We start from the raw sequence: 20,259 nt of genomic DNA, 5'->3' as shown, positions 1-20,259 counted from the left end.
TTTCAATCCAGAGCAACACCATATCTCAGGAACAGGCAGCAAAGAGAGCTGAAGGACACCCTTAGTTTAAAAGGAATTCTGAGAATGGAGATAGGAGATTCCCTACAATACCACAAAGATCCCAGCAATGGCTTCTATTTCATACCAGCAGCAACAGTGACCAAATGTCAAGTTCTGTTTTCCAGGGCTAAATGGAAATAGGGAGTATGCTTGGGAAAGCCTAAAGTTAATCAGAACTTGTTACATAGATGGGAAAGAATGAGGAAGCAAATCAACTAATTGCAAATAAATGGTGGCTTTCTGTGGAAATGTACTGAGGCAAGCTGATTGTATTAAAAATTATGGGGTGGGTTGCCTGTTTCAAAGCCTGATTTGTTCTTGTGCAGGAACCGCTACATTAACATCACTGATCCATCTCGTCCAACAATGGGTTTTCCGAAATGTTTTTGTGGGGAGCCTGACAGTAAACTAGCACATAGTCCATGAGGATGCTAGCCGTGACTCTGGTTACTGAGGGCTAGTTTTGTACAAACGATGCAATCAAGTGGTATAGCTTATCTCAGAGTGTATCTATTTAGGCGAGTGGGGAAAATGTATGTTTAGATGCCCTCAAACCAGCATTTTGACTTCTTCTTTTTTTTTTTTTTTTAAAAAAAATGGTAACTCCCAGTATCTCTAAACCACCCAGAGGGGATTCTGAAAATTACAATCCTAAAAGTATTTTTTCCAAAAGCGCTGGTGACTACCTTTAAGACTTTAATGGTTCTAGGTAAGGATATCCAAAGGAACTATCTTGTGTCACATTAACTTGCCTACTCACAATGGAAATACCCTTGTCCATATGCTTTGGATGATAGCAGGACATCAAATAGGGCCTTCCTCTGTGTGTGTATGTCTCTCTCTGTGTGTGTGTGTGTCTGTATTCATATGGCTTCTCCCTGTCTTTAATTGTATGGCAAGCCATTCCAAGGGTGTGGCTACACTGTAGAAATAATGTGGTTTGACACCACTTTAACTGCCACAGCTCCATCCCACAGAATTATAGGATCTCTTTGGCAGAAAAAGCTAAAGACTTTGTTATAGTGCAGGATTCCATAGGATGGCTAAAGCACTTAAAAGTGGCATCACACTGCATTATTTCTACTGTGTGCTTACACCCTGAGTCAAAATAAGGAACAGGTCTACCATATTTGTTGGTCCAGAGGAACTGGTACAATCCACCCTCTGCTCGATTGGGTTGTACTCTTTTTGAAAACTCAAGTTCATGTTTTGGGTGTACTCCCAAGTTCAGCCCTGAAACTGAATAGCTAGATTTAAGATGTGGCCAGGAAGGTTTTCATTTCTATTTATTGTATTAATCACCTTGCTGGTCTTTTTCATTTAGAAATGTCTTTAGCCTCAAAAGATTACTTGTCGTGGTAAATGTGCTGCAATTGCTTCAACCTGGTTATTTACCGATGTATCACTATTCACCTTGTTTTTATACCATCGAATACTACTTCTGCTTTTAATTTGTGAATTATTTTTATTTAAATGTAGAAAGTTTAAATGATAAAATGCTTGTATGTTTTTCCTTCCATGGAGACTAGCAAAAACATCCCCAAAACTTCTGGATGGGAGTGCTATAATACAAGCGCACCAGGGAAGAAAGGACTAGACATCTCCTATGCTGTAATCCTGATTCAAAGGGCTCCTTGCACATTCTTATGCTTTGATAATAAGAAAATTATATAATTTTATAATATAATTTTATATTTTATCCAGTTGGATCCCAAGCTAAAGAATGTGGACTGAGTAGAATAAGGGATAAGGAAAGCAAAGCATCATTTTTTACTCTGATATACTGTAGCTAGACTCTGATATTGCCAGTACTGGCCTGAGTGGTGGTGTGCATCTACACTGTAGAAATAATGCAGTTTGACACCACTTTAACTGCTATAGTTCTGTTCTGGGATCCAGGATTTGCAGCTTTGTGAGGCACCAACATTCTTTAGCAGAGAAGGCTAAAGACTTTGTAAAACTACTAATCCTAGGATTCAATAGGCTGGAGCTACTACATTTAAAGTGGTGTCAAATTACATTGGAGTTTATCACACAGGAGGAATTTCTCTTAATTTTGAATGAAAAGAAAGTGGGGCCAGAATGCATTCATGTGAATTTGCTAGTTCCGCGAATTTACGTGAATTCAAATTGCATTTGAACTGACTTCCCATTGCCCGAAAATAGCTTGCCATTGCCCGAAATTGCGTGTGATCACCTCTAACGCAATAATGTGAAACTCCATGATTGCGTTCAGACTGACTTTCCATTGCCAGAAATTGTGTGTGGTAGTTTATCATGCAATAACGTTAAACCCCATGATTGCATTCAGATTGCCATTGGATTATACTTTCAATTTTGCTTGTCTGATAACGTCCATTGTTTCCACAGTGTAGATACATCCTAGAACTCTAGGAGACCTTGGGTTGAATCCCTACTCATAACTGAGTAGGAATTCAACCCAAGGTTTCATAGAGTCCTAGGATATATCTACACGGTGGAAACAATGTAATGAACTTTGTCAACTCACACTTTCAGGTTGAGAGAAAAACAATGGCAAACCTCCTCTGAACAAATCTTGTCTAGAAAATCCCAGGATAGGGTTGCCTTAAATTGGCATTAGCGTGAAAGCACATAACAACAGCAAATGCAGCCCAATAGGAAATTTGTCCAGAATTGTCTGGACTGTTCCTGCAGATTTTTTTCTTAATTTGAAAGATGAATGAGCTTTCAAACTCAGCCAAGGTCCTCATAAAATTAGGCTCCAGTGTGCATATAAACATCAGGCCATAGGTTTATTATGGTAGGACAGGATAAAATAAATATGTCTCATTTTTTTTAATCCATACTTAAAATTTAATTTATGGAATGGCATGTGGGAAGAGATCTGTCATATTACCAGCTTGGACAGCTCCAAAAGGGCTATCAAGATGGATTTCTTCTGGCAGGCCTTTCCTGAATTGCAAACTCGGCCACCCATTGTATCGACCATCACACTGAATACCCTGTAACCCCATTGCCCATCTCTCTTTATTTTAATTGATTGTTTTAATGCTTAAATATGTTTAATTTATGTTTTAGGAGAGAGATGGAATAATTGGAATTATTGTTTAATGTATGAATTTTTATTGTAAATTGTCCTGATCCTGAATGGAGAGGTGAGGTAAAAATAAAGTTGTTGTTGTTCTAGATTATAAATTTATTGCACTTGCTTTTCCAAAAGCACCCCTCATTTTTTCTGTAATCTTTTTTTTAAAAAAATTCCTGAAAAACTAGTCATGGGACTTAAGAGTACTTCCTTAACATCTCTGAATAATTAAGCTGAGGATTTACTAGGATTTGCAGACCCACCTTGTAGCATTGTAACTATTATGCCACAAGTACAAGTTTAAGTCAAGTGTCTCATTTCTTGCATGTAGTCAGTTATTCTTACATAACATCTGTAGATCCAGCACCACATTTAATGTTCTCCTATATGTGTTTTTCTCCAACAGACTTTTCTTCCTTTGAGGCACCCCTATAGTGAAGAACCAAGATGTTGGTACTACTAGCTGGTATTTTTGTGGTCCACATTGCCACTGTGATCATGCTCTTTGTCTCCACCATTGCTAATGTAAGTACCAAGGCCTTTCCTTGATATTTGTTGATATGATTTTTCAGTCATCTCCAGTTTGGTATAGAACAGGTGTGTAGGAGACCATTTTGTTTTCATTAGAAAGCAGTAGTTTGTCAGGGAAAATAAAATGCTGGAGGCCACATGCTGGCAGGGCTGAAGCCAATGGTAGACAGAACCAAGGTCAACAGTAAGTAAAGTTTTTGAGTTTTTTCTGCCATTTTCTTTGCTTTTTACCTTCACCATGCCTTCCATTTCCCATCCAGTGGACTGCTGAGAAAGAGATAGATCACCCTCATAAGTCCTGCACTGATTTGCTTACAAATGGCTTCTGAAATTCATTTGAGGGCCATTTGATATTGCCTCAACCCCATTTTAGCCTGGGAATCAAATACATTATTTGGACTCACATAAGCATGGTGTAATGGTTTGAGCATTGAACTACAACTCTGGAGAGCAGGATTTGAATCTCCTTTCAGCTGTAAAAACCCACTGGGTGACTATGGGCAAGTCACAGTCTCTCAGCCTCAGAGGATGGCACCTCTGACAAAATTTGCCAAGGTTTTAATAATAAAATATAATTGGGGAGAGGGGAATTTGCCAAGAAAACTCTGTATAGGGTCGCCATAAGTTGATAACCACACACATACACACACAAATCAATACCAGTGATGTTTTTACATTGGTCTTGTCCAGACAACAGCTTGCCACCAGGGAGGAAAAAAGTAAGAAGACTTTTCAGGTTCATTTATATGGCTTAAGGTGCTGTTGGTTTGCATACCTGGTGGCTGTTGAAACCTATAAGAGCAGCCACACCCTGGGAACTGGAACACACCCTATTTATTAACTGAAACAAAGCAGCAATTCAAGGCAACCTAGAGGTTTGAAATGGTGGCATTGCCCTTCTCCTATCTTGGAAGAGAAAACACCCAGGCACGTCTCACTCTGAAACCAGTTGAGTGAGTGGAATTAGTACATAATCAGTTTGAGGTACTCTATCATTATACCTGCCAGGCAGTCTGCTACATAATTATAAGTCCTTTCTCTCCTTGTCTGTTTCTGGGATCATAAAATATTATCTGATTATATCCAAACAGAATAAGAAGATAGGGGCATTATTTAACCAGGAGGGCATCTAAGCTACACATATAGCAGGTTGATCCCACTTTAATGGTTGTGGCTTCATCCTATGCAATCCTAGGATTTGTAGTTTGGAGAGGGAACTGAAATCCTCTCTGAGACAGCCTGCGCACTATAGTCTAGGGAAGTGTAGTCCAACAAGCTACCAGGAAATTCTGAGTCCCTGACCAAACTACAAATTCCAGTATTTCATAGGATGGAACCATGCCAGTTCAAATTCAAGAACGATAGGATCAAGCTGCTGTAACTGTGGATAACTTTTCCAGGCTCTGCTAACACTGGGGAGTATCAAAAGGGATGGGAGGCTCTCAATTTCGAAAGAGAAGATAGCGAGGTCAATTTGAAAAATCACGCAATTACATTATTACTTATCACGGCTTAAATTCGTTGTAATGGCCTCTCCAAACACGACCCAGATTCTGTGCAAAGTAACCCATCACATCAGTGGGTTCTTAATTGCGAATTGGCACCTTTGCGCATGCTCAGTGAAGGCAGAATCGGATCGTGACCTTTTTACACTTCCGATGGGGCTTGCCTCTGGTTCCCATGGTTTTGCCTTGTTTCATGTTATTTGTTCATTCATTACCCTTTATTTCACGTTATTATACAATTCACATTACTTGTTCATTCATAACCCCTTATTTCACATTATTTAGGCAATTCACGTTATTTGTTCATTCAATACCCTTTATTTGAGGTTATTTAGGCAATGCACTTTATTTTTGCATTTGTTACTCCTTAAAGGATGAAAGGAAAGAAGAAGAGAGGCCCAGGCAGGAGAGGAACAGGAGGAGAGGAGGAACATGGGGGGGGGGGGAGAACCTTGGTGCCCTTCGTGTGGGGGACAGGAGGTGGAGGAGCCCCCCTTTGAATCCCAGTTGGGGGTCTGAGAGGGGTCTCAGTTCAAACCAGCCTCCTTGGGATGAAGGGAGCCTGCCCCTGTCTCCTTCCCTCCCCAACTCCCCAGACTCTCCCTCTGACAGCAACCCCTCTCCTGAATTGAGGGAGGGAGGGTGAATTGAGCCACTGGCTGAAGTAGGGCAGAGGGAAGCCCTGCTTTTGGGGATTGGGGTGGGTAGAGGGAGAATAGGGAACAGCCCCCATTTGCCAAGGAGGGGGACCAAAATGGTGAAGGGTCTGTGCGGGAACCAGAACTGGTGACTAAGGCTGCATCCACACTGGATAAGTGACCCAGTTTGGCACTGCTTTAACTCTTCGTGGTTCAAGGCTATGGAATTCTGGGAGTTGGAGTTTGTTGTGAGCACAGAGCAATGCCCCCATTCCCCAGGCTGCCCCACTCCATCCTCCCCCAAAGGAGGAGGAATGAGGTAAGAAGAAGAAGAATTCTTTCTCTCTTTTAGAAGTCCCCTGACCCGGGAGGGAGGGAGGCAAAAAAGGGGCACAAGGGAGCAGGGCAAGACCCAAGCCTATGGTTTTGGCCAGAGAGAGAGCTTGCAGGGCGCCTAAAGGAGAGCCACTCTTTCCTCTGTCAAAAACAGCTGTTTTTCCTCCCAGCTGCTGGGGAAGACCCAGGAGTCCTGGAAGCCAAAACAAAATGGAGGATCATAGGAATTGATGCGGGGGAACACCAGGGCCACAGCAGACATGCATATCACACCAAACAACACCAAATTTAATGGGAAATTGCCTGGGGATAGGATTTCTGAATTTCCTAGTTCACTGTATTTGCTTACGTGTGGATTGATGCGTGATTGCATTCGGAGTGCATTCGGAATGCCAGCGTATGCGTGTGGTAACCTTTCGCACAATAATGTGATTACTCATGAATGTGTTCAGGATGCCACTGGATTATACTTCCATTTTCAGTCATGTGATATCGTCCCTACACTCTCTTTCCAGACCAAGGTCACAGGGAATCCCTGGATCACTTTAATGATTCTACTAACTTTTTGGATCAGCCCCTTGACTGTCCTTTTATCTTCCTCTAAGAACTTCTTACCACTGCCCCTGGCTGCATCTACACTGCAGAATTAATACAGTCGACATCGCTTTAACTGCCATGGCTCAATGCTGTGGAACTCTGGGATTTCTAGTTTGGTGAGATATTTAGCCTCGATGTCAGATAACTCTAGTGCCACAACCAACTACAAATCCCAAGATTCCATAGGGTGGAGCCATGATAGTTAAAGCAGTGTCAAACTGCCTTGAATTTGCAGGGTGGCAGCAGTTCCCCTTTCTCTCCAAAATGCTATCCTTAATTGTTTACAAACACTTCTTTTCCCCATTTAAAAAAATAAGAGTGCAAATCATTCCAGAGGGTCCTCCCCTCAAATGCTCTTCCTTCTTAGCAGTTCAAGAATACACTGCTCCCTAGTGAGCACTGACCAACAGAGACATCAAGACTTTACTACCAATACCTGTGGGCAAAATAAGGCCAGTGGGCAGCAGGTGGCCTAAAGGTTATTTTTGGCTGTCTCACATCTCATCTAGCATTCTTCTTTTTAAGGCCTTCAAAGTGGAGTTTGGGAGAAAAGGAGGGCACCCCAATCCCTCCTAAAACCTTTCCTGGACCTTGAAGTGTAACTGGAGATAGACTTCTGTTCATATCTCTTTGTGAGTTTCTACACATAGCGTAGCCTCTGGCAGGTTCTCGGAAGTGAAAATTGGCTTTCACACCCTTCAAAATTATCTGCTTTGGGGAAATGCTTTTGGGCAAAGCATGCCACACACTTTCCACCAGACTCCCAAAGAACAATAGCTTGAATCCTGTAGGGATGTAGTGTCTTCATGAGTAGACTTATGTCTGCAGGAATTGCAAAGTTGCAAAACATCTATATACAGTAGAAGGCTGCTGTTACATCAATACATTAGTATGTAGCACAGCTGACAAAGTGCCAGATGTGCATTGGTGCCCGATGAACTACAGGATGATGGGGCCAATGTGCATCACATTGATCTCAATAAGCATCAAGCATCAATGTACATTGGCACTCTTGCCAGTATCCCAATTCACATCTTTGCAATTAAATAACAAGCTTTCTTAGTCCCTCTGCTACTTAGCTAGGTATAGATTATGCTATGTTATGTAAAGGTTCATATAGGATTCTGGTGAACATACTGTAGCTGCATCCATGTCAGAAATTATTACAGAATGGGACACATCATTTTATTTCTTTGTTTTAAACAGAGGCATGGCCAGTTAATTGACTGGGCTGATTAATTGAACCACTTTAGATGCTTGTTCATGATTGATTAGCCCTTGCCTGCATCCAAGGCACACACACAGTAATATATAGTTGGTACTGTATAAGTCATATATCATCCATTTGATTCTGTTATGCTCCAGTTTCTGTTGGTCTGTGTGATGATTAAAACAAATAAGTGTAGAGAATGGCTGATGCCTATGTGTGTACCTGCTCACTGCATCCAGCCATTGATGTTTTAAGATTAAGACCTTGCTGTGTCACAGCTGGGAATTGCCTGCAAATCCAGTAGAACAGATTGTAAAATACATCCACAGGTCTATTACTTGCACACAGCCAGGCATCAAAACTTTAAAAGAAGTTTGCAGGCAAAGCTTTGCTTGATTCCGATTTCCATGGGCTTTTGGCTGCTCAAGATCCAGTAGCAAATGCAAGAGGAAAGGCTGAGTATTTCAGGGGAACCTCTTAGCAGAAACCCACAACAGCCTCAAGCAGACTTCTCTGACTTGGCACCCTCTGGATGTGCTGAATTACAACCCCCATCATTCACAACCATTATGGCAATTGGTGAGGGATAATGGAAGACATAATGTAACATTTCCAGAGAGCTCAGGTTGGACAGGGGAATGTGAAGAATGGAGAATTTCATCTTCATAGAATCAGAAGGCCACATGTGCGCACACAGAGAGAGACCCATCAGACTGTGTAATATTAAGCCCAAAACAAGTTAAATTTGCATAGGATAATGACTAAACTTGAAATATATTGTCACATTCAATGCACAGGTCAGTGTTTGGTTTTTTTAATGCAAGCATCAGTTGTAAAGACTGATTATGACTGCAATGGGTGTGGGGGACAAAAATCTCCTGATGGCTGGAAAAGTCTAGTTTGGCCCTAAGGAGTCATATTCATTCAGGGACACAGTTGAGGAAGGAGCCTCTGCTCCCTGCTGCAGTCTTGCCCAGATTTCCTCAATGCAACCTGGGGAAACAATCCAACTAATCCAGACTCTAGACCTGAGTGTAACCACCCATCAAGCTCCAAACCCCACTAAAAGGGACAGATCAAATGCATATCACTCAACACCCTGGTCCTCACTGTGGCAGTTCTTATAAAGAAACAACTTGGTGTCCTTTTCATGATTTTGCTTCATAGCCATTTACTCCTATTTTTAAACAGACAGATGAATAAGGGAAGTACCAGTAAGAGATAGCAAGAAAAAATATGATTACATCAAAAATGCTGTTTCCTGTGAAGACTTGATCACATAATTTTTAGTCACAAGATCCTCTTTCATAGGTGGAGCATGAATCTGCAATAGTGTGGTTAGCCTTGGGTTCAATGACGGTATATTTACATTTGGAGGAGAGTGACAGCAGCTAGCTGAAGAGCTGCATGAGAAAGGTTTCCTGGCTTCTCCCACCACCAGTCACTGACAGTGCCATCTGGCTGCCATCTGCATAGCCAGGAGGGAGGGAGGAACTGTGCAACACCTCCTTGCTGCACATCTTCTGTGCAATGGCTGAAGAGACTTATGCTTGTCTAAGCCATGGTTTGTTGTTGTGTGCCTTCAAGTCATTTCTGACTTATGGAGATCTACAGTGAATCTATAATGGAGTTTTCTTGGCAAGATTTGTTCAGAGGAGGCTTGCCATTGCCTTCCCCTGAGGCTGAGAGCATGTGACTTGCCCAAGGTCACCCAATGAGTTTCATGGCTGAGCTGGGAATCTAACCCTGGTCTCCAGTGTCATAGTCCAAAACGCAGACCTCTACGCCACACTGGCTCCCATGATTAGCCATGATTACCCATGTACAGTCGGCCCTTCTTATATAAGGATTTTTTGATACACAGATTCAAGCACCCACAGTTTGAAAATGTTAAAAAAAAGTATAAATTTCAAATATCAAATCTTGATTTTCCAATTTTTATAAGGGACACCATTTTGCTATGTCATTATATTTAATGGGACTTGAGCATCTATGGATTTTGTTATCCACGGGGGATCTTGAAACCAAACCCCAGCATATAACAAGGGTCCACTGTATAAATCACCAAGAGAATTCCAACCATGGTGCCTGCAAACCAGGCTTCCTCAACCTGTTGTCTGACTGTATATGAGGCTGTTGGGAATAGAGATAAGGGAGCTGCAGCACCTCTGCAGGGCCATACTTTGGAGGCTGGCATGGGGAATAGAGCAGTAAAGCTAAGAGTTCTGCTCCTCCCCATGGAAAGGAAAAGTCCCATTGGATTTACTTGGACTCATTTTAGAGTCAGTTTGGTTAGGGTTGGGCTACATGGTACACCTGATCAGTAACAGCTGAAAAGGGGAAAAGGTGCACCCATGTGTTTACATAATCCCAGAAAAGCTCCTTTACTTTAGTTTCTGATGACCCCTGCTGGATGCTCCTGTTTGAAAACAGCCAAGGGTTTACTTTTTCTTTTTAAACATCATCATTAACAACAACAACAAGCAAGCAAGCAAGCATAACAGTGAACAACAGGAAGGACAATCTGAAGTCAAAAAGCTCAGGAAGCCACAGCAAGATCTTTATTTTATCAGCGCTCTGTTGTTCCAGGGTTTGGCACAGGCCCTGCCTGAGCAAAGATCCAAGGGAGCAGTCATCTGTGGTCTGCAGTACCACCCAGGGAGAAGCTTGGGAAGAGCATAGCCATTCCTCCAATGTCCAGGAATTGCTTTCTGAATTTGGCATTGAATGCACAACACAGGAAGTGTGCTGGAATCTGGGCTATCCTTTCCCCTGTGGTGTGTCGTTGTGTGTGTTTAAGTAATTTCTGACTTAATGGCAACCCTATCATGGGGTATTTTTGACAGAATTTGTTCAGTGAAGGTTTGTCTTTACCTTGCTCTAGGCTGAGAAAGTGGGACTTGCACAAGGTCACCCACTGGGTTTTGATGGCTGAGTGAGGATTCAAACCTTGGTCTCTCAGTGTCCCAACACTACATCATGCTGTCTCTCCTTCCCCTGTGGATTTCCCCCTATATTTATTTATTTACTTAAGATCCTGACTTTCTCCACTATGAGACAAAAGCCAACTCACAACATGTATTAAAACATAAAACGTGTAATCAAAATGAGTAATGAAATTAAAAAAAAAACAATTAAATAAGCTATCATATCAAACCCTTTAAATACTTTAAAACAATATAAAGTCATTTAAATGCATATACATCCCAAGTAACCAGTAGGGATGAAATAAAATATGCCCCCTAGAACTGTTAAAATTCAAGGTCCACCTGTTATTTTCTAAGAGAGGCTTTAAAAATTCTTATTTCTTAGTTGGTTTATTTTATTTAGGGGCTCCCCATAATCCGAGGGGTAGTTTACTTGGTTTGTTGTGTAATCCCAACCCTGGTAACTAGCTACACTGTGACAGTGCAAAGTGCATTGTGATAAAAGGTTGAAACACACTAATCTGTCAAAACTGTGTGTACACACAAACATGTACACACACCCTAAAGAGCAACACATTAGCACAATATCTGTTTTATGAACAACTGCATGATTACAATCCTGTGCCTAGTTACATTACCTGGGAGTGATCCTTGTTGAACCCAGTGGTGGTGTGCAATTGTTTCTGACCATTCTGATTGCATAGGTTCATGGTGCAAAACACATTGAACTTTTACAAAGGCCTTTCTTCAGCCAGCTGAAATGGAGCATTTAATTCCAGTACTATCTCACAAAGAAGTGAGCAGAGGAACTTTCCCACATCTGCATATATTACAGTATATGTTTGTATGTGCATCTCTTTGTGGGATATAAATAATTTTGTGATAAACCTCACCACTTCAGTTGCCTCTGCACTCGAGTTTTTGCTGTCCCAAATTTGCAAATAAGAGTGAAGAAAAGGGTCCCCTAATTACACACTGATGTTCAGTCTTTGACAGCATGATTTGGATGTCCTTCTGGTGTAACAGTGTCAGCCTTTCCAAGACAGTCATCAGAAACCCAATATTGGGTGATCCCATGTCTCAAAGATCCCATCTCTCAAAGTAATGGGTAATCCCATGTCTCAAAATATGTCTGAAGCTAGGCTCTTCATGGCTATTACAACTTAAGCTTGGTTAATTCATTTTCTCCAACAATGGGCAACACATATATTCATGTCTCTTCTGTTTTGTTTTAGGTCTGGATGGCAGGCAAGATTAGCAGTGGAATAACAAACTCATCTGGGCTGTGGCTTCAGTGCGCAAATGGGCATTGCAGGGATCTTCAGTTTGTAGATGATGACCTTTGTAAGAGACCATTTACCACCATCTGTCTAATATATCCTATTTGAAACACCGTGGCATATTTTGGTATTGCTAGTATCTTCCTTCAAAATAACACCTTTTTTCTTCTCTGTCTTCCACATATCATTAGCTGCCCTCAAGGCTGTGCAGGCCTTTATGATCCTGGCCATTATCTTCTCCTTTGTTTCTCTGATCATGTTTGTGGTCCAGCTCTTCACTATGGAGAAAGGAAAACGGTTTTACATTACTGGAGCCATAATGCTGGTTTGCTGTAAGTAATACACAAATGCAACACATGAACACTTTTATGTATGGTTATATTAAATATCACAAAACTGATAACCAGATTGGCTTGGAGGCCAACCTATGGCTGAGGACACAATGATAAGAAGCTAGGTTTCTACCCCATACTTGCATTTTTCTTGCATATTTATACAGTAGTCCCTTTTTATCTGTGGGGGATCCGTTCCAGAACCCATCCACCGCACATATAGCAAAAAATGTGATACCTCAAGTCCCGTTCTTTCCTATGGCCACACAATGTGCACATGGTGGCTGGCACAGTTACGTGCACTCATGCCTATTTAAAACAACAAGGCTTGCCATTTGCAGAAGCGTAAATCTGCAGATGGAAAGCACACAGATAAGAAGATCTCACTGTAATTGGCCAAAAATATCAACTCTTGTTGCTCCTGAAAGGTGAAGGCTTAAGATGAGGAAGGAAATATGTGAGGAATTTTCTGTGTTGCCATCAGTTTCATATTGCCCAACATTTCAAAGATGAAAAATGGGACCAAATGATACTGATGCAGTATCTGCTCTCAAAGAGCTGCCAGCACTATCTTTGGGGTGGTCTGCAGCCACCCCTTTTACCTCTGGGTTGGGGGCAGGGCAGCCTCACTGGCAGCCCTGAGCCCCCAATCCAGAGTTTTTTGGGACCATGGAGAAGTGGCAAAATGCCGTGGTGTGGAAAAGCGGTGTCCTTAGGGCTTCATGCCCCTGGACACCTTGAGAGCCAGAGCCATGGGAGAAAGGGGCCGCCTGGCCCCTTTTTCCCTGGCATCGTTCCCCCAGCTGTTTGGTTGCTGTGGGAACGCTGCAGCTCCCAAAAGGAGCTCCACTTCGGAGCTCCATCCCACGCCATGCCCAGGCCATCATAAGCAGCGCGGAGGCAGCGCGCAGACATCATGCACATGCCACGCCATTTGGATATGGCATGTGTGTGACATCATCATAGTGGCCCCGTGTAGATGGGAGGCCGCCATGATACCGCCGCCACGTGCTAGGGTTGCGGGGTTTGTGGATGCTCCACCCCCGAGCAACCCTAGTACGTGGCCAGGCCTGGATCGGGCCATTCTTTCTGTCATGGGCCCAGATCTGCTGCTTCATTTCCTTCCCTCCAAGCTGTGCTAAAGCACTGGTTGTTCCTCCACCACTGAACTAGGGGAGCATCTTGGGGCTGGGTTGGGTGATTCCTTGGGTGATTCCTCTTAGTTGATGGTAAGGTGTTGCCACTTAGCATATGGGTGAAGGCTCAACTAGGCTGGATAGATGATGTGGTGGCAAAGGTGGTGAAGATAAGGAGGAGGGGGCAATTTGGCCCTTCACCCACTTTTGCTGAGCCTTCACTGACATGCCAAGTAGTCACACCATGAAAAGTGATGGAGGCTGTACCTTGTCAGGTGGAGAACCAGTGGCCGCAAAGATGAGGAGGAGGGTGATTATTTCACCTGAGTACTGAGTCTCTGCCCCCTCTGTATTTTTGCCACTGCTTCCTCACCCTGACCATGTTGTACAGCAGCACCTCACCAGCTGAAGTAATTGGCGGTGGCAGCTCCACCAGGTTTAGCCAGGTCTTCAGTGAGATACACCAAACATTTTAGAAGCAGCTTGAAAATTTGAATGATGCAAATTGGCTACTTTACCTAAAGTGGTACAGTTGTTGGGTATGCTGTTTTTTCATCCCTCTTGAAGCCAACCTTGAAAAGTCTATCTGACATCAAAAAACTCTTTCTAGACATTTAGCCCAAAATTTGTTTTGAGTTAATCCTAGGATTTTAAAGTTTGAGTATTTTAAAAAATAGTTTAAGGGTTTTAGAAAATTAATTCATTCTTTGTTCTTTCCTTCCATTTTATAAACTACTCTATAACAAGTTCTCTGGGTGGCTTACAGAATAAAAATCAGAACCTGGAAAAACTACATGGTATCTAAGTAATTCTGGGAGTTGTAGAGCCCACAGCACTCAACCCCCCTCCAAAATTAAAATAGTCCTAATTATAAGAACATCCCATAAAACTCAGTAGATGAAACAAAGGCAGCAAATAAAATACAATTACTTAAGAACATCTGAGGGATGTGCAAATGTGCAGCACTTAATAAATAAAAAAAGGATTATAATTCACAGCCAAAAGAGTAGAAACATACCAAATATGCTAAAAAAATCTTTGGAATTAATATTTTATAAGGCTTCACTTAGCACTAGACACTAGGTACCACATTTTGACTAGGGAGAGGAGCCAGGGGACTCCACAAGTGAAAGCCACTGCTGTTCAGGTATGGTCACATGTCATACATCATTTGGTAAAAGCATGCCCATAATAGCCTTGGATGATAATTTCAGAGGAATAAGGTAGAATCATAGGCCTGTTACAGACTGCCAAAATAAAGCTGCTTCAGGTCTCTTTGGAGGTATGCTATTTAAATGATGCATGGGTCCTAAGAGTCCGGAGGTCGCACCAAAGCCACACTCCATTCCTAAGCACCAGAGTGCAGCTTTTGGTGCAGCTTCTGGATTCTTAGGATGCATGCATCATTTAAACAGCATACCTCCAAAGAGACCCGAAGAAGCTTTATTTTGGCAGTCTGTAACAGGCCATAGAATCGTAAAATCGTAGAGTTGAAAGAGACCACAAGGGCCATCCAGTCCAACCTCCTGCCATGCAAGAACTCTCAATCAAAGCATCCCTGACAGCCTCCGCTTAAAGACCTCCAAAGAAGGAGACTCCACCACACTCTGAGGGAGTGTGCTCCACTGTCGAACATAGGTAACATAGGAAGAGCTGATCCTTCATCTCTAAGTAGTTCCTATGAACAGTGTTTGGAAAGGTTATTCTTTAGAGAAAAGGAATCCCCTGATCAGTGATATTAAAAGAGTGTTAGCCCTAGAAAGTAATGTTTCCAATCTTTACTTAGGACTCTGAAAACAACTGTTTTTATACTGTATTTATCTACATGTTTTAAATTGTTTTAAAATTTCTATTAATGACTTCTAAAATGTTTTGATCTTGTGAGCCACTTAGGGTCTATTTCTGGGAGAAAGACAGCATAGAAATGAAAATAACAATGACTGCATTAGGGAGCATTAATTACTCTTCCCCATTTTCTCTCTCTCCCTCTGCAGGGCTCTTCATTCTGATTGCGGCCTCAATTTATACTGCTCGATTTCCACAGTATTTCAAAGCAGAGGAAGACCACCATGGCTACTCCTTTATCCTTGCTTGGATCTGTTTTTGCTTCAGCTTCATCATTGGGGTTCTGTATCTTGTACTCAGAAAAAAATGAGGGTCACAGGGTGAGATTGGGAGGGAGGACTGGAAAATTGGGAGGGCTTGTGGGAGGGATATGAAGTCACTTTTTTTTAATGAGAACTGTTTGGCAAAAGAAATGAATCCACACACTGCTCACCTAACACTCCCAGCCACAGAGTGGAATCCACCAGAGAGAAAGAAAAGATGCTGAAAACACCATCATAGACCTCTGGGACCATGAAGATGCTTGAAGAATATTCTAAGCAACCAGAGACCATCTCCTTTCTTATACCATGACAGAAGTATCCCCTCTTAAAAGACATTGAACCTCTGCCTCCTTGACTGCAGAAAAGCTAGAAATGACATCAGAGCTCCTGGCTTTCCTTTCCTAAACCTTCTGCATTCGTGATACATCTGCTGCCTGTGTGCTTTCTACTATTCGTTCTCACTCATTTATGAAAAGTGTTGTGAGAGGAGGCATGAGAGTGCCAGGTCCTCTAAATTAAATGACAGCACAGATCCTTAGTTATATGTTCTTGAAAAATGAAAGTCATGAAAATGTGAAACCAGCCTCACTGAAGTGAGGCCAAATTCCAGCATTCATTCAAAGCACAAATGAAAGCTTTTATAGTTCTGTCACTGCCTTAAGTTCCTTTTTTAGTTTTTTAGTTTTATACAAAAAGGGGACAAACCTCCTGCTGTGGAAGACTTCAGAAGGAAAACAGCCTTTTGGGTGTGAAAAGGGAAAGTGAACAGGGAAAGTGGCAAACGATGGAAGATAAGGGAGGCAGTCCAGCAATGAGCTAAACTATCAAGAACAGAGTCCTTAGTGGTTGGCAGAATGTCATCAAGGTGTGTGACATTCGTTAGAGCTCATTGTACCCATTTGAAACAATTGCACTAAAAAGAGCTTATTGAGTTCCCCATGATGACACTGAATTATTAGAATTCAAAGGTATAGATGTGTTAGTCTGGAAAATCAATATACAAAGGGATCTTGTAGCACCTTTGAGACTAACTGAAAGACAGATGTTGGTAGCATCTGAATTGTTAGGTCAGTGATGTCTGCATTTTACAAACCATCAGACTGAAAGGGCTATTTCTAAAATCACTGTGTCAGATCAGCCTTGGCTTATGGGATCTTCTTTCTCACCACCAAATTAAGGTTTTCCCAACTATCACTGGAAAAATATCAAAGTCAGAATAATCCACGCTATACTATTTTTGATTTCTATGTATGTTTGTAAGCTGGACAATGAAAAATGGGAGATGGAAAAAATAACTCATTTGAAGGGTGGCGCTGGAAAAGGGTTCCTTGGACACTCTTCCAGAAACAGAAATGAATAGGCCTTGAGCAAAACAAGTCTGAACTCTCACCACAAGCCAAGATAACTAAAGTAAGATTGTCCATACTTTGGACATATTATGAGACAATATAGCTCATTGGAAAAAAGGATAATGGTTGCTAAAGTGGAAAGTTGTAGGAAAAAGGAAAAACTGAATTACAAGTGCATTGATTCAATCAGTGAAATCACGGTCCCGAGTTTGCAAGACCTGAGCAGGGCAGTTGGTGAATGAGGTTCTTGGAGGTGTCTCATTCATAGAATTGCTATAAGTCTAAGTTGACTTGAAGACAAATAACAAAAAATTGATTGGTAATAGACACCATCACATTGTTGCAAAGGATACATTTGGATGTTTAGATTTTTGTGGTGTATTTGTGTAAAATACCAGATCTCGCATTGACAGTGTAGTATCTCCTTTATATCTTTCCCCCAAAATGCCTTAAAATCTAAGAAAATTTAAGAAACTGTATTGGAAGAGCAGGGCTCCTGAGGCAGAATTATACTTGGCTGGGCAATCCCAAGCAGGAACCTTTCGCTTGTGATGCTTTTTCTTCATTTCCCCCCATTCCTTCAGTTCATATAGCACATCTCTCATGGGACTAGAAGCCCCGTTAACTCAATTTTACAGACAGAGGGCCAAGCAGGAAGTGACTGTATGGAGATGGAAAGAATTATTATATCATGGGTATTGTCTGAACTGGGATTTTCAGTCCATGTATTCCTGCCATTTAGATCAGTTACAATAATGAATGGAATCTATGAATGGTAAGAGACAAATGCTTTTTCTGCTTTGCTCAACTCATGCAAAAGGGGAGATAAATTCAGGGCTGCATGTTTAGTATAAGCAGTATTCTCTTTCTTTCCTTGTTACATTCTTTTTTCCCTTGTACACTTTTGTAACTGGATGGATATGTTCTACTATTATGCTTGCTGTTTCTCTATGTTTACTTCATGTGCAGTCATTGTAAATATTTTGATACAAGTGTTCTTATAAGTAGGGATATAAAAATAAAATCCAGTTCCCTTTATCATACACAAAGAGTCTTGCTTGAATTTATGGTTTTAAGCATTAGCCAGGGTTACTTCTTTCCTCTCTATTAAGTATGGTTGTTAACACCAGATAAAACCTACTATGTGATGGTTGGATAATCTAGAACGGAAAACTAGCCTGGGCAGAAAGTAGATCTCTGGCTGATAGCAGTAGGTCACCTGTGGTTTCATTTATTTGTTTATATGCCATCTATTGCCAGTTCAGCACTTAAGGTGAATTACAACAGTCAAAATATAGGCCCGGTACAAACTGCCGGAAAGTGGTGGTCTGGGGCTGATTTTAGGGCTCGGGAATGTGGAGCGTCCGCATGCTCCTGAGGCCTACCATGCACCTCTGGCACCATCATGGTGCGGCCCCATCCACATGGGGGCTGCCATGATGATGCAGGTGTGGTGCAGCATCCAAATGTTGCTGTGCAGTGCGTGCATCATCAGTGTGCATGAGTGCGCCAATGGTGCACCAATGGCACCCGGTGCATGGACTAAAAAGAACCCACTTTCAGCGGGTTCTTTTTAGTCCTGACAGAGGCCGCACTATTTGGATGGTGTGGCCTCCTTGCACCATAAAAATGGGCGGCTATCAAAGCGATCCAAACTTTAAAGTCAGCTACAAACATAAACCATTTAAAAAACATAGGAAATAAAAATTCATCACATTATACAAGGTATGTGTTCCTAAAAAAAAAAAAATCTGTTCTCAAAGGCCAGCAGGAGGGTGTTTTTTTTTAAAGGTCTTCATTTGTCTGTGGAAAGATGGCAAGGAGGGTGCCAGTCTAACCTCTCTGGGAAGGGAGTCTGAAAGCCTGGAGCAGCCACTGAGAAAGCCTTTTCCCTTGTGGCCACCAGGTGTACTGTGAGGTTGGTGAGACAGAGAAAAGTCCTCAGAGAGGAGACCCCAGAAGATCTCAAGACACAAACCGACCCATATAGGGAGAAAGGGTCTTCCAGACAATCTGGGCCTGAGATACACAGGGCTTTGTAGGTCATAACCAGCACTTTGAACTGTGCTTGGAAACAGTCTGGCAGCCAATGAAGCTGTTGCGAAGAGGGAATTTTGTGTTCCCTGTAGCCAGCCCCAGTTTACAGTCTTCATACAACTGTTTGGATCAGTTTGAGTTTCTGAATGCAACACCATACAGAGAACATTACAGTATTGCAAATGAAGTGTAAGTAAGGCATGTGTCATCATGGCCATCTCAAAGAATAGGTGCAGCTGGCACATAGGCCTTAACTGTGCAAATGCACTCTTGGCTAGTTATCTAATAACCGAATAATTAGCCTACCCCCACAACTGAAAAATAATGTTGCAAGGTGTAGAAACCAGAAATGGATTGTTGTGTGAAAGGACTTGCCAAATAGCTTCTAAAATTGATCACAAATCCTTGAATTGAGCATGTTGCTCTGAAACACCTTGCTCCTTATATCTTAGTGCATGTCCACCTGCCTGATCCATTATTTTGCACTTTGCAGGTGGTTTCCATGTCAGTGGTTAGCAGGGAATCCAGTTGAGATATTAAGGGAGCTGCCCAAGGTACTGAACTTCATCCTCATAATATGAGCTATCCAAGGTTCTAAATCATATCCCCAGAATCAACCCCTTAGATAGTTTTTCTACAGTTCCATTTAGAACAGTTCTTCCAGTGGCCATGGAGAAGACTTTCTCCAGTGTCCTCATCAAACACATCTCTAATTGTGGTGGGACCAAAAGAAAGCCCTTGCAGATTTTAAAACTGGAGCTGACTTATATAGGGAGATACAGTCTTTCAAATAGTTTGGGCCATATACGGCTCAAAACCAGCACTCTGTGTTGTGCTGGTTTGTATTTGTAACTCTTGCATTTATGCCTCTTGGTGCTTTCTGCTTTGTCACATTAAAGGAAGGAGTCACATAGATTCATGGAGGATATTCAATTAACTGTGGTGAATATCCCAGGGTCTTGTCACTCTTAGAGATGGAGGGTTGAATAGAAAGAGCCCCTTGCATGAGCAGAAGAAACATCTATTTACACAAAAGCACTGATTCCTCATCTCATACAGCCATAGAAGCCAGTGCTGCATCATACAGCATATCAGGGGACCATTTGATTCTCAGGTTGGAAAAGAAAGGGCTACTGTGGAAAGGAG

The 20,259-nt window shown here is 41.9% G+C and overlaps 1 protein-coding gene and 1 long non-coding RNA gene across 3 annotated transcripts in view; one reads left to right on the top strand and one right to left on the bottom strand.

The window, feature by feature from the left end:
* EMP1 (epithelial membrane protein 1) overlaps window positions 1-18,107 on the top strand; it is a 43,868-nt gene extending 25,761 nt beyond the window's left edge. The window contains exons 1-5 of one of the 2 annotated variants that reach the window (XM_042469317.1): window positions 670-769; window positions 3,534-3,652; window positions 12,107-12,215; window positions 12,343-12,483; window positions 15,614-18,107. In XM_042469317.1, coding sequence (XP_042325251.1) covers window positions 3,575-3,652; window positions 12,107-12,215; window positions 12,343-12,483; window positions 15,614-15,774 — 489 coding nt within the window. In that variant the 5' untranslated portion in view covers window positions 670-769; window positions 3,534-3,574 and the 3' untranslated portion in view covers window positions 15,775-18,107. Of the gene's footprint in view, window positions 1-669; window positions 770-3,533; window positions 3,653-12,106; window positions 12,216-12,342; window positions 12,484-15,613 lie in introns of those variants that run through there. The other variant, XM_042469316.1, reaches the window with a different exon arrangement.
* Window positions 12,380-20,259, bottom strand: part of LOC121931493 — a 53,799-nt gene continuing 45,919 nt past the window's right edge. The window contains exon 3 of the long non-coding RNA XR_006104153.1: window positions 12,380-12,429. This is a non-coding gene — a long non-coding RNA (uncharacterized LOC121931493). The remainder of the gene's footprint in view (window positions 12,430-20,259) is intronic.

This window comes from Sceloporus undulatus, chromosome 5, assembly GCF_019175285.1.
Source record: "Sceloporus undulatus isolate JIND9_A2432 ecotype Alabama chromosome 5, SceUnd_v1.1, whole genome shotgun sequence".
Taxonomy (NCBI): Eukaryota; Metazoa; Chordata; class Lepidosauria; order Squamata; family Phrynosomatidae; genus Sceloporus; species Sceloporus undulatus.
Note: the sequence above shows the minus strand (reverse complement) of the source record. Positions and strands in the feature narration are given on the sequence as shown.